The 14,692-nt window shown below is 35.1% G+C and overlaps 2 protein-coding genes across 2 annotated transcripts in view; both read left to right on the plus strand.

Annotated features, from left to right (window-relative positions):
* Nucleotides 1-14,692, plus strand: part of LOC138314329 (ubiquitin carboxyl-terminal hydrolase MINDY-3-like) — a 350,037-nt gene that overhangs the window by 197,655 nt on the left and 137,690 nt on the right. The window lies entirely within an intron of this gene.
* Nucleotides 1,061-12,574, plus strand: LOC138314319 (acidic mammalian chitinase-like). The gene is made up of 9 exons (XM_069254603.1): nucleotides 1,061-1,347; nucleotides 1,546-1,869; nucleotides 3,088-3,208; nucleotides 3,656-3,780; nucleotides 5,211-5,334; nucleotides 5,497-5,682; nucleotides 6,039-6,155; nucleotides 6,508-11,944; nucleotides 12,304-12,574. The coding sequence occupies exons 1-8, from the start codon at nucleotides 1,334-1,336 to the stop codon at nucleotides 6,709-6,711; spliced, it is 1,215 nt and encodes a 404-aa protein (XP_069110704.1). The 5' UTR covers nucleotides 1,061-1,333; the 3' UTR covers nucleotides 6,712-11,944; nucleotides 12,304-12,574.

A 14,692-nucleotide genomic window follows, 5' to 3' on the forward strand; every position in this document is an offset into this window, starting at 1 on the left:
TTGGGAGGTTGGATTTTCGTTTTTTTCAAAAATGTATAAAAAAATTCGTTTTTCATCCAATTTTCAATCTGTTTGCTGTGTTGTGATCAGAAAGACAAGGCAAACAATATTAGATACAGTTTGACTGCATAAAGTCATAAAAAAAATATGGTTGAGCATTGCTAGTCATAGGTCACAAAGTTTTATACGACTAACATGCTTTTTGTCTACATTTTGTACGTTTTCGCTGAAGCTAAAGGAAACGTCTAAAATAATAATCATAATTTATGAGTTAATTAACTAAAAATTAAGAATGTTGAAGTATACTTACGAACAATGACTTGTCAAAGGTTGTAAGCCACTGTCACGTTTTGACCTAACTATTTACTTCTCAACCGTTAGAGGGCGTGATACAAAGGTGGGCGTGTCGCTTTCAGCTGTGACACACGTGGCACTTTGAAAACATGAAACTTTTCTTTAAAAAAACAAACTTTGAAGTTTTTATTTGTCTATAGGCCTAATCAAATTAGAAACAAGCCAGGCTTTGTGTTTCGGCGGTATTATGATTAATGTAAGAACCAAAGCTTGTAAGATAATGCAAAAAAAAACATCGACAAGAAAAAAAAAACATTGATTCAACAGGTGGGGTTGGGGGTATGATTGGTTTTTAACAATAAATATCCTGTAATCACAATTATCATTCCATCATTTTAAGCGAAAAAAAAATATGGCAAGTTCGACTATATAATGACACTATCGTGTACAGTAGAGTTCAGCACACAGGTGTAAGGGAGGTAACCCGCACAAGCTAATTCTATAACCAAGACATGTACAGATATTCCCGCGTTATTTATAGATAGTCACATTGTACCGTGTCATCTAGACGCTATTTCGGTCGCTATATCTTACTTTTTGTTGTCGTTTTTGATCATTGTTTGCAATAATAAATTAATATATAGATTACATATCTTTATATGTAAGCGTAATAAAGATACTGAAATCTCTAGGCGTACTGCACAAAATCACAAGAGCACCTTCCTACTTTCGGTTTCGTTTCCGGGTAGGTACGTGTAGTGTTGTAGGTACACCTAGGCCAAAATCGACCCGACATTGACTTGTCCTTTGTCGCTTGCAAATCGATAAATTACAAATTTATGGAAGTTTAACTGCCCTCAATTAAAAAACCAATGTTAATGAAGAAAATAAAAAGCCAAAGATATTTCGTAGAATTTAGAAATGAAAGTTAGATGAGGTGAGGTCGGGTTAGGAGGCGACGTACACTATTTCACTGCCACCCTAATTAAAACGTTCACAACATCAGGAACAGGGAAGCAGACAGTTTATCACTTCCAACATGGTCTTCTACAGGTAAGGACGTGCAATGGGTTTTTTATACCAACATTAGCTTTTATTTAATACTTTATCTATCTTATACAGTTTCAACATCCATGTAATTATAAACTTTTTAATTTCATAGCCATTGATAATTACATCTAGCTAAAATTACTGTCCATATCAATTTAGTGCTAAATTCATATTCGTAATATTCTTATTTTTATGTATCAGGGTTCTTTGTGTTTTCCTGATTCTGGTGCTGGTAGACTATGGGAGGTGTGAGGCTTTGAATGGTGGACGCGTAGCTTGTTATGTGTTGAGGACATCGTACATGCCACTGACGGCCCTTCCTGGTGCCGGACGCGTCTGTACACATATCACTGTGGCCTTCGCTGAGATAAACGGCATCACATTGGCCACACCCTCCTCTACAGAAGTAGAGTTCTATAACGCGATAACCAAGCTGAAAGCAACCAATCCTTCGCTGTCTGTACTGATCTCTCTACAGAGGGACTTCTCTGGTGTAATACAGGCTTCAGATCAAAAGAAACAGAGGTAAGAAATAATGTAGGAATGATATGGTCCGCAATAGGCCATTTCAGAAATAAAAAAAACTAACCAATCACAGGCCTAGAGAGATTTCTTTTGAAGAATACACAACACCCAACCCCCAACCCCAAACCTATACAGTATAATTATTTGATTATTTTGATTTGCACCAAGGATGAAACTACATATCTCATCTGTTGTCATACACAGAAGAATTTTGGGACTTTATATTCAAGGTTCCATGTCTATATCTAGATAAAAGGTTTTAATTAACTTACACTTTATTGTAGCTTGCTGACATTTCTTTTGCCCGAAAAAAAAACCAAAAAAAAAAAACTAGTGACAGTTTAAATGATGCACTGAAGGTTCATCCAGATTAATTAATATTTTGTCTTTGTTGTTTTTGTCTCGTTTTATCAATACCTTGGCCTCCATTGGAGAGGAAACAAGAGTACTGTACTTGAATTCAAAGAAACTTTGCATGACGAGGCAAATATGATTCCAGTCCTTTTATGTCAAATTTGGAATGATTTCCAGATCTCAATTGTGAAAGTGTAGTATGTAACACATTTCCTCTACCTTTCAGACATAAATAACTGTGTAGTGTAGCCCTTTCAGATGAGTCATATTTGTTTCAGCTGCTGTAGCCTTTGACGTACAAGTGGTCTTCTTGCTAGCTGTAGCTTTCAGACTGTTAACTAATGAAGTTCACTTATCCTTTAGACTGTATACCAAAGGTGATGTAGCTGTAGCCCTTTCAGACTGTTAACTAAAGCTGAGGTCATATGTTTCTGTTTCAGCTTAGCTGTAGCCCTTTCAGACTGTTAACTAATGCTGATGTCATATATTTCTGTTCCAGCTTAGCTGTAGCCTTTCAGACTGTTAACTAATGCTGATGTCAAATGTTTCTGTTTTAGCTTTGCTGTAGCCCTTTCAGACTGTTAACTAAAGCTGATGTCATATGTTTCTGTTTCAGCTTTGCTGTAGCCCTTTCAGACTGTTAACTAAAGCTGATGTCATATGTTTCTGTTTCAGTTTTGCTGTAGCCCTTTCAGACTGTTAACTAAAGCTGATGTCATATGTTTCAGTTTCATGCTTTGTTTCAGCTTAGATGTAGCCCTTTCAGACTGTTAACTAAAGCTGATGTCATACGTTCCTGTTTCAGCTTTGCTGTAGCCCTTTCAGACTGTTAACTAAAGCTGATGTCATATGTTTCTGTTTCAGTTTTGCTGTAGCCCTTTCAGACTATGTGAAGAAATACAACTTTGATGGAGCGGATTTTGATTGGGAACCTTCACACGCAGTAACTCCTACAGAAAGACAAGGCTACATGAAACTCTTACAGGTAGGATATTGTGAGTGAGTGATAGGACATACCAGACACATACAAATTTCATAAGATGTACATGAGGAGTTGAAATAGTAGAGTTATTGCCCTTTTTGTTGTTTGTAGTTGACAGAGTTAAGGTCTTATGTTTACTCCTTATTTACTTTATGTTGTTTACTTTCTATACATAACAGAATTAAGACCTTTTATAAGCTTTTTATACTAAATTAGCAGATTTTGAGTGATAGCCTTTTATTTATTTCCTAAAAAAGCAATTGAAGTTATTTTGCTTTGAAATATGTTTTGTATGAGCTATGAATGTGTTATTTCCTCAGTACGTAATGTTAAGATACAAGATACTGTCAAACACTGAACATCTAATATTGTAACTGAATTGCAGAATTTCATCGGTAAACCAAATGTGTTATTGATAAGATATATACCCTCTGTGTTTCTCCTTGGCAGATTATTCGACACACCTTTGATAATGACACCACATTTCTAGGCTCGCCTCCTAGACAAATGTCTGCTGCTTTGATCCCAAGCATTCCAAGATCAAAGACTTTGTATGATGTACCAGTCTTGGCAAAGTAGGTCATGAACAAAATATGTAATTCATGATTAAGAAGGTCACAGATGTACGATGTATACATATCGGTCTAAGTAGGTCAGTGACATATATATGTTTATTGGACATGACTTAGTAGGTCAGTGATATGTGATGTCTAGGACTAAGTAGGTCAGTGACATATCATGTCCAGGTCTAAGTAGGTCAGTGAAATATCATGTCCAGGTCTAAGTAGGTCAGTGAAATATCATGTCCAGGTCTAAGTAGGTCAGTGACACATCATGTCCAGGTCTAAGTAGGTCAGTGATATGTCATGTCCAGGTCTAAGTAGGTCAGTGACACATCATGTCCAGGTCTAAGTAGATCAGTGACATATCATGTCAAGGACTAAGTAGGTCAGTGACATATCATGTCAAGGACTAAGTAGGTCAGTGACATATGATGTCCAGGTCTAAGTAGGTCAGTGACATATGATGTCCAGGTCTAAGTACGTCAGTGACAAACCATGTCCAGGATTAAGTAGGTCAGTGACATGTGATGTCAAGGACTAAGTAGGTCAGTGACATGTGATGTCCAGGACTAAGTAGGTCAGTTACATGTGATGTCAAGGACTAAGTAGGTCAGTGACATATGATGTCCAGGTCTAAGTAGGTCAGTGACATATGATGTCAAGGACTAAGTAGGTCAGTGACATATGATGTCCAGGTCTAAGTACGTCAGTGACATATGATGTCCAGGTCTAAGTACGTCAGTGACAAACCATGTCCAGGATTAAGTAGGTCAGTGACATGTGATGTCCAGGATTAAGTAGGTCAGTTACATGTGATGTCCAGGACTAAGTAGGTCAGTGACATGTGATGTCCAGGATTAAGTAGGTCAGTGACATGTGATGTCCAGGATTAAGGAGGTCAGTGACATGTGATGTCCAGGATTAAGTAGGTCAGTGACATGTGATGTCCAGGACTAAGTAGGTCAGTGACATGTGATGTCCAGGATTAAGTTGGTCAGTGACATGTGATGTCCAGGATTAAGTAGGTCAGTGACATGTGATGTCCAGGATTAAGTAGGTCAGTGACATGTGATGTCCAGGATTAAGTAGGTCAGTGACATGTGATGTCCAGGATTAAGTAGGTCAGTGACATGTGATGTCCAGGATTAAGTAGGTCAGTGACATGTGATGTCAGGGATTAAGTAGGTCAGTGAGATATGATATCCAGGACTAAGTAGGTCAGTAGGATTAAGTAGGTCAGTGATATGTGATGCCTAGAACTAAGTAGGTCATCATCAGTGATATACATGTTCAGGACTTAGCATATGTTTCAAACAATTGGACTAGCTTTTGCATCAAAACATTCACATTAGCACAATCATAGCTAGTTTAAATATGATCACCATTCAATTTAAAATATTGGTGTCTACAGTATGTGCTCTATAAATGATCTGTCTTTTCAGGGTGTTAGACTTTGCCACAGCCATGACATATGACTACCATTCTTATAGAAATAAACCCAACACTACTACAGGGTATAACAGTCCACTGTATGCCCCCAGTGGGGAGAGAAAAGACTACTGTACGGTAAGTTTATCACCATTTGTCATTATATCATACTTCATCCCCACGTGTCAAAAGAGTAAAGAAGATTTTAAATAATGAATTTTATAATTTGAGTTTAAGTTTATAACATGAGTTTTTAACTTTGTTTGATTTTTTAACTTGAGTTTAATTTTTCTTGTGTAGGATGGTACAATCAGAAACTACATTGCCTTGGGGATGCCTTCATCTAAACTGTTACTAGGACTGCCTACGTACGGCCGGACATATACCCTTGGTGCGGCGGCGATTCATGGCCTACACGCTCCAGCTATAGACAAAGGCAAAGCAGGACCAGTAAGGGGAATCAGAGGGCTGTACACGTACCAGGATGTAAGTATAGTATGTCTTGTCTGCTCTCAAAGGGATGGTACCGACAGGAAAAGGCCGAGATAGGAGAATCATAGGCTATGTAACTTACATGTGTTTGTTGATTGCAGTTCTCCATGTGGTAGCAAACTAAAAAAATACATATTTTATAGTGCTGCCTTACCGAAACATACTGCTGTAGACACTAACACTGGAACATCCCACTCACAACTGTGTATACTGACAACAGAGTAACCAGGCTTATCACTCTCTTAACTCATTCTCCCCAAAATTTCATAATGGACTGGTCTTGTCTTTGATTTAGAAGAGCCTAAATGTGTCTTCAGGGGGGTGAATGAGTTAATACTTTGTATTTCTAGGCCTGTATTGTAGTGAAAGGATCTACACGTGTCTGGGATGACAAATCAATGGTGCCCTACCTGTACAATCAAACAACCTGGGCATCGTACGACAACATCGAGAGTAGTATCATAAAGGTAAAATTAGAAATTATACAGCTTATTACCACCCCTGGATCCTTTCAGCCCCATTAAGCCACTATTGTTCAGAATTTCAAAATTGGAAATGACCGATTTGAGATTAGTAAGAGTTTTTGATACCATATTAATTAAAACTTCTATTAACTTTCCCTACAATCAACGAGTTGTTCTAGATCATTTCACACACGTTTTTAGCATTTTCATTGTTTAATAAAAATCATTTTTCTTGTTTTAAATAAAGATCTAGTTTAATTTATCCCTCTTGTAGTAATTGTTTCAATCGTTTACCTTGTTTTGAATTATCTCCCTTGCTTTGATTATCTCCCTTGTTTGAATTGTCTCACTTTAGTGCCTGTATGTGATCAACAATAAACTTGGAGGTGCTGGAATCTGGGCGCTCCATCTCGACGACTACAATGGCATGTGTGGCCAAGGTTTATTCCCCCTGGTGGATGCAGTAGGAAGCTGTCTCAAACAAGGGAGATCACTCTACCTAAAATATCAATCACAATCAAACAGAATGGCAAACAAGGACAAATTTGGATTTGCCTGAGATTACATGTATAAAAATCACCACTCTATTTTTTCTACAGGATATATTAACAATATCTGAGATGGAATTTCATTCCTTTTTTTTATTGATCTGAAGTATGTTTAATCATACATGTTCTTTTGAAATATTTACTTGACTCCAGGATGTATGGTTAGGTTTTATCCATATACATTGCTAAATTCTGTGGGTTGTACACTTTAACAATTTTTTTTAAGTTTTGCGTTTGGAAGGCATTTACTTACCTAAACTCACCAAAATATATATATTTATAGATAGATATTCTTTACTTTTCGTAACTTTACATTTTAATGCTTTTAATCATGGCCTGCTTTACTTGTTTTAATATGAAATATCTGTTTTTGTGTTCTAAACACTGTTTGTACCCAGTATATATATTACAACATGTGAGATTATTATACACATTTTAGAACCATTTTTGACTTGTTCTCCATACATATATATTCATATGTATAATATTATCCGCTGATGTGATTCAACAATGAATGATGTGCCATATTTGTAGTACAGTGCAATTTTTGTCATTATTTTTTCCAGTCTCACTCTGGACATTAAACAAATAAGTGACATTTCAAGTCATTACATGTATACCCCCAGTTCTCCACTTCTGGGTCCCATGGGGGGCAGTTGCCAGATACTGCATGACTGTAGGTTGGTAGTTTTTCTCCGGATACTCCAGCTTTCCTTTACCACATAAACCTGGCACGTCCATAAATGACCCTGGCAGTTCATAGGACGTTAAAATACATTCAAACCAAACTCCACTTTTGGTGATGAATTTGAAGCCTGTATCAGACAGGTGCTAGGTACTGACCACAGATCAGTGGATTGTCTCCAGGAATTTACTTTTCTTCATGGCTTAATCTGAAAAGTTTTACATTTAGTTTCCACTGTTAGACCTAATGTTTTAAAAAGAAATGTACAGAGGAACCTGAAATCTATCCTCTTGAAACCAATAGGAATCTTGTAAACAAATGATTAAAATGTTCATCTGTATAAATACTAATGCCTTACCCTTGCTATTGCTTTGGAAACTTTATTGTTTGTGTCAAATTAATTCTGTTTCATGTTTATAGAGTCAACCAATATAAGGTGAGAGACCAACAGTATCCACAATATCATTCTGTTGACATTGACTGTGGTAAAACTGTTTAAGATAAATTTTATAGAGATACACTGTCTGTCAAATTTAATTTAAAATATTTAAAGATGCTCCACCGCTGACAAATGGTATTTTTTCACTATCAAAAACAGCAGCAGACGATTTAATATTTTTCTTCAGTTACAAAAGTTACTTACTTTACACCATTACCATCGTTGAAAAGTTTGAGCTTCTAATTTTACTTCAAGTTTAAAATATCGAAAATAATTAATTGCATCCCGAAAAAATTCCGTTGCACTATATCCTATATGGAATGATGTACTGATTGCGCATGCACCTAAGGCAAAATAAATCATTTTATATTATATTTTGTGTTAACTAGACATATATATACACGATTAAACACCAATTATTGTTCAAATTATGAATACCATTTATGCTCTGTCGGCGGTGGAGTATCTTTAACTGTAATAGTCACAGGACATTCACGGTTAGACAATCACCAAAAATAGTTTGTCCTTTTTGATAGTCTGAATCTAATTTTAGGTTCAGAATAATTGCGATAAATGTACCGGTACTGTTAATATATGTGTCTTTCATTAACATTCCATATTTGCATTTTTTCACCTTAAAGGTGATATTTTATCTTCTAGCCTTTAACTTTGCTTTAACAGATAAAATAAACAACATTTTTATATTCACAATGATTTTAATAAAATCTTGTATCTCATATTCTTTTGTTTTTCAACCATGTCTTTCTTTAAGTAGAAACAATTCTATATATAGCAATAGAAAAATAGACAAAGTATTTTAAACTCAAAACTGCATTGTAAAGTATTTGAAAGCTCTCATAAGAATCTCAGTAAAAATAATATACATATATATGTACACAATATAAGGAAATGCTGAACTTGTACAAAAAATATCGGTGTCAGAATATTTAGGATGCTAAGGACTATATGTATGGTTTGGGTCGTTTTTGGCCCGCAAATTCATTGATTTTTAAACTAAGTCTTTAGAAATTAAGTTTATTAAACTAAATCATCAGAAACTCAGTTAAAAACCAAGGCAAATATTAACCAAAATTGACAAAAATTCCACATTTCAAAATTTGTGTATGTCTAGGATGGTTACCATAGCAATTGCAGCTGAAATAATACACAACTATCATACCTACTGTATCACGTTAAATAAAATTAAGCAATTTAGTTACTAAATAATAGGTTTGAAAATTTGACGGCCCAAAAAGGGAACAAACCATGCATAATGGGAAGTCCTTTAGTTCTTGGGTATAAATATGTACTACTTTAATATACAACCATACCTAAAGACACCATTATACTCTACTTCTAAAACTGAGGTTGGAGGAGTTCATTATGAGGTGTCGGGGCATCCTCGATCCTCCAGGGGTTACTATCACTGTTATTATATCCACCCCTGGACTATGACATCACTATATCATTATATCTAACCTTGGTCTATACCATAAAACAAAACTGAAGGCATTTCAGGAGCATAAAAAAACAATCACAAGCCTACAAGACTGTTTTTAATGGACATCAAAGGACAAAACTTAGCTGTATCATCTGTTGTCACAGAGTGTTCTGTTTTGCTATCACATAGTCCAAGGGTAGATATAGTGACAGTGATAGTAAACCCTGGTATATCGAGGATGGAATCCTAAGTGATTGAGTAAATAATGTGGAGAAAAAAATGCAAGTAGACAAAAGATATACTCGTGTTTGTGTCAGTAATGGTCCCTCTGAATCCTGAGATATGATAATATGTTCTCAAAGGCTCACAACAGAGGAGCACAACTCCTTGGATAAGATTTAGCTGTCGGAGCTGCCATTTAGGCACAAAAAGTTCACAAATTTCATTTCTTGCACTGCAATACTATGTTCAATTACATGTACTACAGTTTCAACTTAGCAAGTGAAATAAAGAATCTTGAGTATGGATACAACATTGTTACATTGCTGGACTTTGAACCAATAATCCTTCTAATCACGAGTCATTTTACAATCACTAGACCCACATTGACTCACATGTATGATCTTGAACAGAAATAGTGAAAAAAGAGTATTTTTTTCCTTTCTTTAAATAAATAAACAGTCATGTACGCTTAAAGTGAACAGTCGGGCAAGGATGGCTAAAGTCGGTAAAAATGGTGTGAATCTATCCAGTATAATTTCTTATGAAATGGAAAAATAAAAATCTCTCGTCAAAATCTGTCTGCGTATGAAGAAATTAATTTAAAGTATGGGAATTCTAAAACGTCCTCCCGGCTCACTATGTCCGTGGTTACATTTCTACACAGCCTCGCTTTCAATGCTTTCAACTTTTCTTTACTTTAATGGTCAGAACTGGGAAACTAAGCAGAACTTGACCGTCGTATTAATATATGAGAACTTTTGGAAGGCCAATGGAAGCATTTAGACTGGTTTTCTTTGCCCGACTATTCACTTTAAATTGAAAGTTTCAACATATAGAGTATAATATCACTAAGTGAAGTGAAATTTACATGTACAGACAACAATTTAATCATGCAACATACGTTACGGAGTAACTTAGACTGAGACATCATATACATCAACATGCTATATTTTTTTTAATCTATTCAATAGATTTCCATTTAGATATAAATAAATAGGCTTCCATTGCCAACACTTACAGGTTTACTGTCTTATATACATAAATAACATGTTACACAATCTTAATTAAAATCATCTGTTTATGGTTTTACCTATATACAGGTGACCAGCAAACAATGAGCAGCTCAGTCATTTTTGTCAAATTGTACAATTCAATTACGTTTCAGAATTCTACCATTGCAAACACTATAAAATAACTATGCAAAATTCTCTTACAGTCAATTTCCTCAATATGATTGGCTTAGAAATTGCTCGCAGATACTAGCGCTCCTAGCCGCAGTGTATTCAACAACTTCGATTTTACCGGGAATTTTAAATAGCAAATTTTGAATATGAAAGTTACTGAAATAAGCGTATCTGTAATGTTGAAATAGGAATAGTATATTACGGCTTTCATATCCTTACTATATACACTATCCAAAAGATCTTCTGTTCGAAAATGTTCACATGAATTGTTTACAAAGTATCTAGACTTTTCGTCCCCAAAATTGTGTTTACAATGAATGACGACGTTTCGTCCCAAAAATGCTTCGCTCCGAAGCTGGTTCCCCCCAGACGTTTACTCCCTATTAGTGACAGTTATCCCGCAACGGAAACAAATGATATCGATACTTGACCTCGAACATCAAAATTGATACCATAACGAATTTTGTGATTTGAATCAAATTTGTCTCGGAGCAAATACATTTCATGGCGAAATGGAGATGCATTTATCACGGCTGTGTTCAGGATGACATGGACGTAAAACTACAATTGAAGAAAGACAACTCTAACAAAATTTTGGACAAACTTGGTCTACTGATAAAATAGCACGTGACAGACGGTGAACATTTTGTAAGTATCCAAGGTGGCGTTATCTTAAAACTAACAGCAGTTAATAAGGTATGAATATTTATCATATCCATAATTATCGATAATTTCATAAGCACATGTATAAATATTGGATTATATCTATATATATACTAAATCACGTACAGAGATTACCACTAAACCATACTTTTAAAACATTTTAGTTATTTTCACCACAGGAGCTTGCCGTTCTGATCATATACATACAGCTTATTCATTAAACTAGGTAATACGAAGTAAATTTTTGGCCGAATGACATAAATCATATATGGAATGTTCATATAACTCGAAGTGATATTTTTGGACTACTAGATCGACGAAAATGCCGATTCCTTTTTCATAATTCTTCCGTAAAACGGCACTTAAAAAGCTGTTTCAATCTGTAACAAATGTAGAGAAAACTGTTAATTGTTTAGCAATTATCCTGAGTTATATTTTACCAAAAAGCATCAGAGATTAGCAATTAAAACTTACATAAACATATTTCCGACTCTCACTTGCATTGTGTGATCACTCGAGCGGAACTAATCTCTACCACCTGGCACAGTCTTACAAATGCATTCGCACAAAAGCCCACATGATCACTGTTTTTACTGCGATTACATCTTATGTAAGTTTTTTTAAAACTTTTTACTCAACAAAATAGACTTTACGCTTTTCATGATCAGCACCATCATTTTCTGTATAACTTATTAATTGACCGCTGTACCCATGCATACAGTTGGTAGTAGACTAAATTTATACTTTTTTGTGCACATTATATAACAAATGCTATATTACAATCAATTTATGAAGGACGAAACTCTTACATGTAAGAACAGGAGGACTGAAGAACAGCGGTAATTAAACTTCACTAATATTTCCTCTATGCTGGTATTGCTATTTATGATTAAAATGTTTAATTATATGATATTAGCCTTTTCAGTAATTACTCTGTTAATACATTTATTGTTTCCTTATGTTTTATAGAATGTCAGCATGCATGTATCATTTCAACTGGAAACAGTCTAGGAGAAGAATTGTGTGAACAAAAAGAAATAATTTTCAAATGTGGAAGCTTAATATTGTAATCATTTTCAATCCGAAAATAATTACTATAATCATCTTCAAATTCCTTATTGTGAATTTAACTGTAATATGATTTAAGCATATACCTGATATTTGTTTATATTCTATGACATGTACATGCTTGAAATGAAATGAATAAATAAATAAAAGATTATTTTAATTTAAAACACAATATGACTTTAGCTGTTTATATTTTGTCAAAAACATATTAAGCTTATCGTTAATAACACACTAATCATCACCTTCGAGACAATTTAATGAAAATCAATTAAACATTAATTTGTATCTCACAGGTCCTCTTATGTTTTCCCTGCCTTGACTATCAATGTTCCCTGATCACTCTGAAAGTAATGATTTTACCTTTTTTTCGGTCACCACATGAACTGCCTTTAAATCAATCACACCAATGAGACATACATTTACTGCATTCATTATAACACTGCAAGGCAATTCGGCAAGATCAGCGAACATTGTTGTTTGATTTACCTTGAATATCTACATGCACAGTATGGTACCGTAACAGGAGAGGAGAAAATGTAGCGGCCAGACCGGGATTCGATCCCGGGACTCTCCGAACACTAGCCGAGTGCTCTACCGACTGAACTACCTGGTCATCGATAATTGACCCAGTCCAGTCCCGCTACACTCCTCCCTCCTTTTTTGAAGACATACAAGACCCTTTCAAACGCCACAACCATTGGTTATTTAGTTGGGTGCCAATTCTGTAACAGGAGAGAAGAAAAAATGTAGTTCTTCCGACTGAGCTACCTAATCACCGATAATCAACCCAGTCTTGATCCCGCTACAAATATTTATCTGGTTATTTTATCTCCCTTCCTATTTTCTATAAAAGTGGTAGTTTCTGCTCCTGCTTAGCGCTCAGCATAACGGGTGTGGCCTGGGACGACTGGTTTGCTCGTTGTCAGTATAATGTGACCGGGTGGGATGTGTTGCCTGGTGCCTTCGGCGGCATGCTTCAGTGATATAGCAGTCTTTCAAAACACGCACCTCGCACGACATACACGCAACACACCGCATACATGGGAGGCCGTCCTTACATGACCATAGCTGTTAGTAGGACATCAATTAATCAAACAAACAATCCTATTTTCAATCTACCTTTATGACTTAGAATCTTACGTGGTGGAAAAGAATATTTTGTCTTACAAATCTTGACAAATTATGCACACTGTGATTGTTGCAAGCTAAACTACGTATCCGCTAGCTGATTGCTGTTGATTGTTAATGATCTCAAACACACTAATTACTTATTGTGCCAATTTAAGTAAATATATTCTACTCTTTTCAAATATTCTTGATTACTATTCATGTGTAATATCTCAAAACATTGACATGTGCACGGAGTACGGCGAACCAGACCGCCCATGTTTTGGACATCTGCTAGATATTTCGGTTTCAGGTTACGGTCGCCAATAAAAGAAAACAAACACAATGCGGTTTTCATATGTTATTTCTTCTAGATACAACACTTTTGTGCAAGTTGTCAAGCATTTATGGGGAATATTTTGCATTGAAATTGTCGCCTTCATACATCGGTTTTTGGGACTCCCTGGACATTGTTTTTCCCCATTTTTTTAATGCTCAAAATATATTGATAGTAGATTTTTTAAGCATTTTCAGCCCTAAAAAGTACCTGCGCAAATTATACCAGTTTTTACGGTATATGATATTGGAATGTATCCCAAACTTTTTATCATATTATTTGCCAAAAACACTGTTATGATATCAGAAATATCTGATGGTCTACAACAAATGTTACATGAATTTTAACAATATTGCATAACATGGAAATTAGAACTTAATATCAGAAAGATAAAAAATTGTGATATTCTCAAGACGTAAATCGGTACAACAACACCAGTTGATGTTATGGAATACAGAATTAGATTTATAAAAAATGTTTACATATCTAGGTACAGAAAATAATGTTAATGGTAGCATTTTTAAAGAAAGGGGAAAAACCTGCTGAACAAACAATTAAATCGGTGTTTGCTATTTATAAAAAATAAAGGATTGTATCTCTTCCTGTTCATCTTAAACTGAAAATATTTGATTCACTTGTAATGACAGTTTTATTATACTCATCAGAGGTATGGGGATTTGAAAATAAAAAATGTAGAAAAATTCATTTGTAATTTTGTAAAACGTTCCTGAAGTTAAGAAAGTGTACAAACAATTTCATGGTCTATGGTGAGCTAACAAGTTATCCGGTTTGAATTGAAGTTCGGATACAATGTATATCAATCAACTTGCTGTTTTACAAAAGAAT

Source organism: Argopecten irradians, chromosome 2, assembly GCF_041381155.1.
Source record: "Argopecten irradians isolate NY chromosome 2, Ai_NY, whole genome shotgun sequence".
Lineage (NCBI taxonomy): Eukaryota > Metazoa > Mollusca > Bivalvia > Pectinida > Pectinidae > Argopecten > Argopecten irradians.

Bases quoted from the DNA above. Each gene is read 5' to 3' on its own strand.
- LOC138314319 (XM_069254603.1), top strand. The intron at 1,870-3,087 runs GTAAGAAATAAT...TTTCTGTTTCAG, and splicing joins TCAGATCAAAAGAAACAGAG to TTTTGCTGTAGCCCTTTCAG. The intron at 3,781-5,210 runs GTAGGTCATGAA...CTGTCTTTTCAG, and splicing joins GATGTACCAGTCTTGGCAAA to GGTGTTAGACTTTGCCACAG.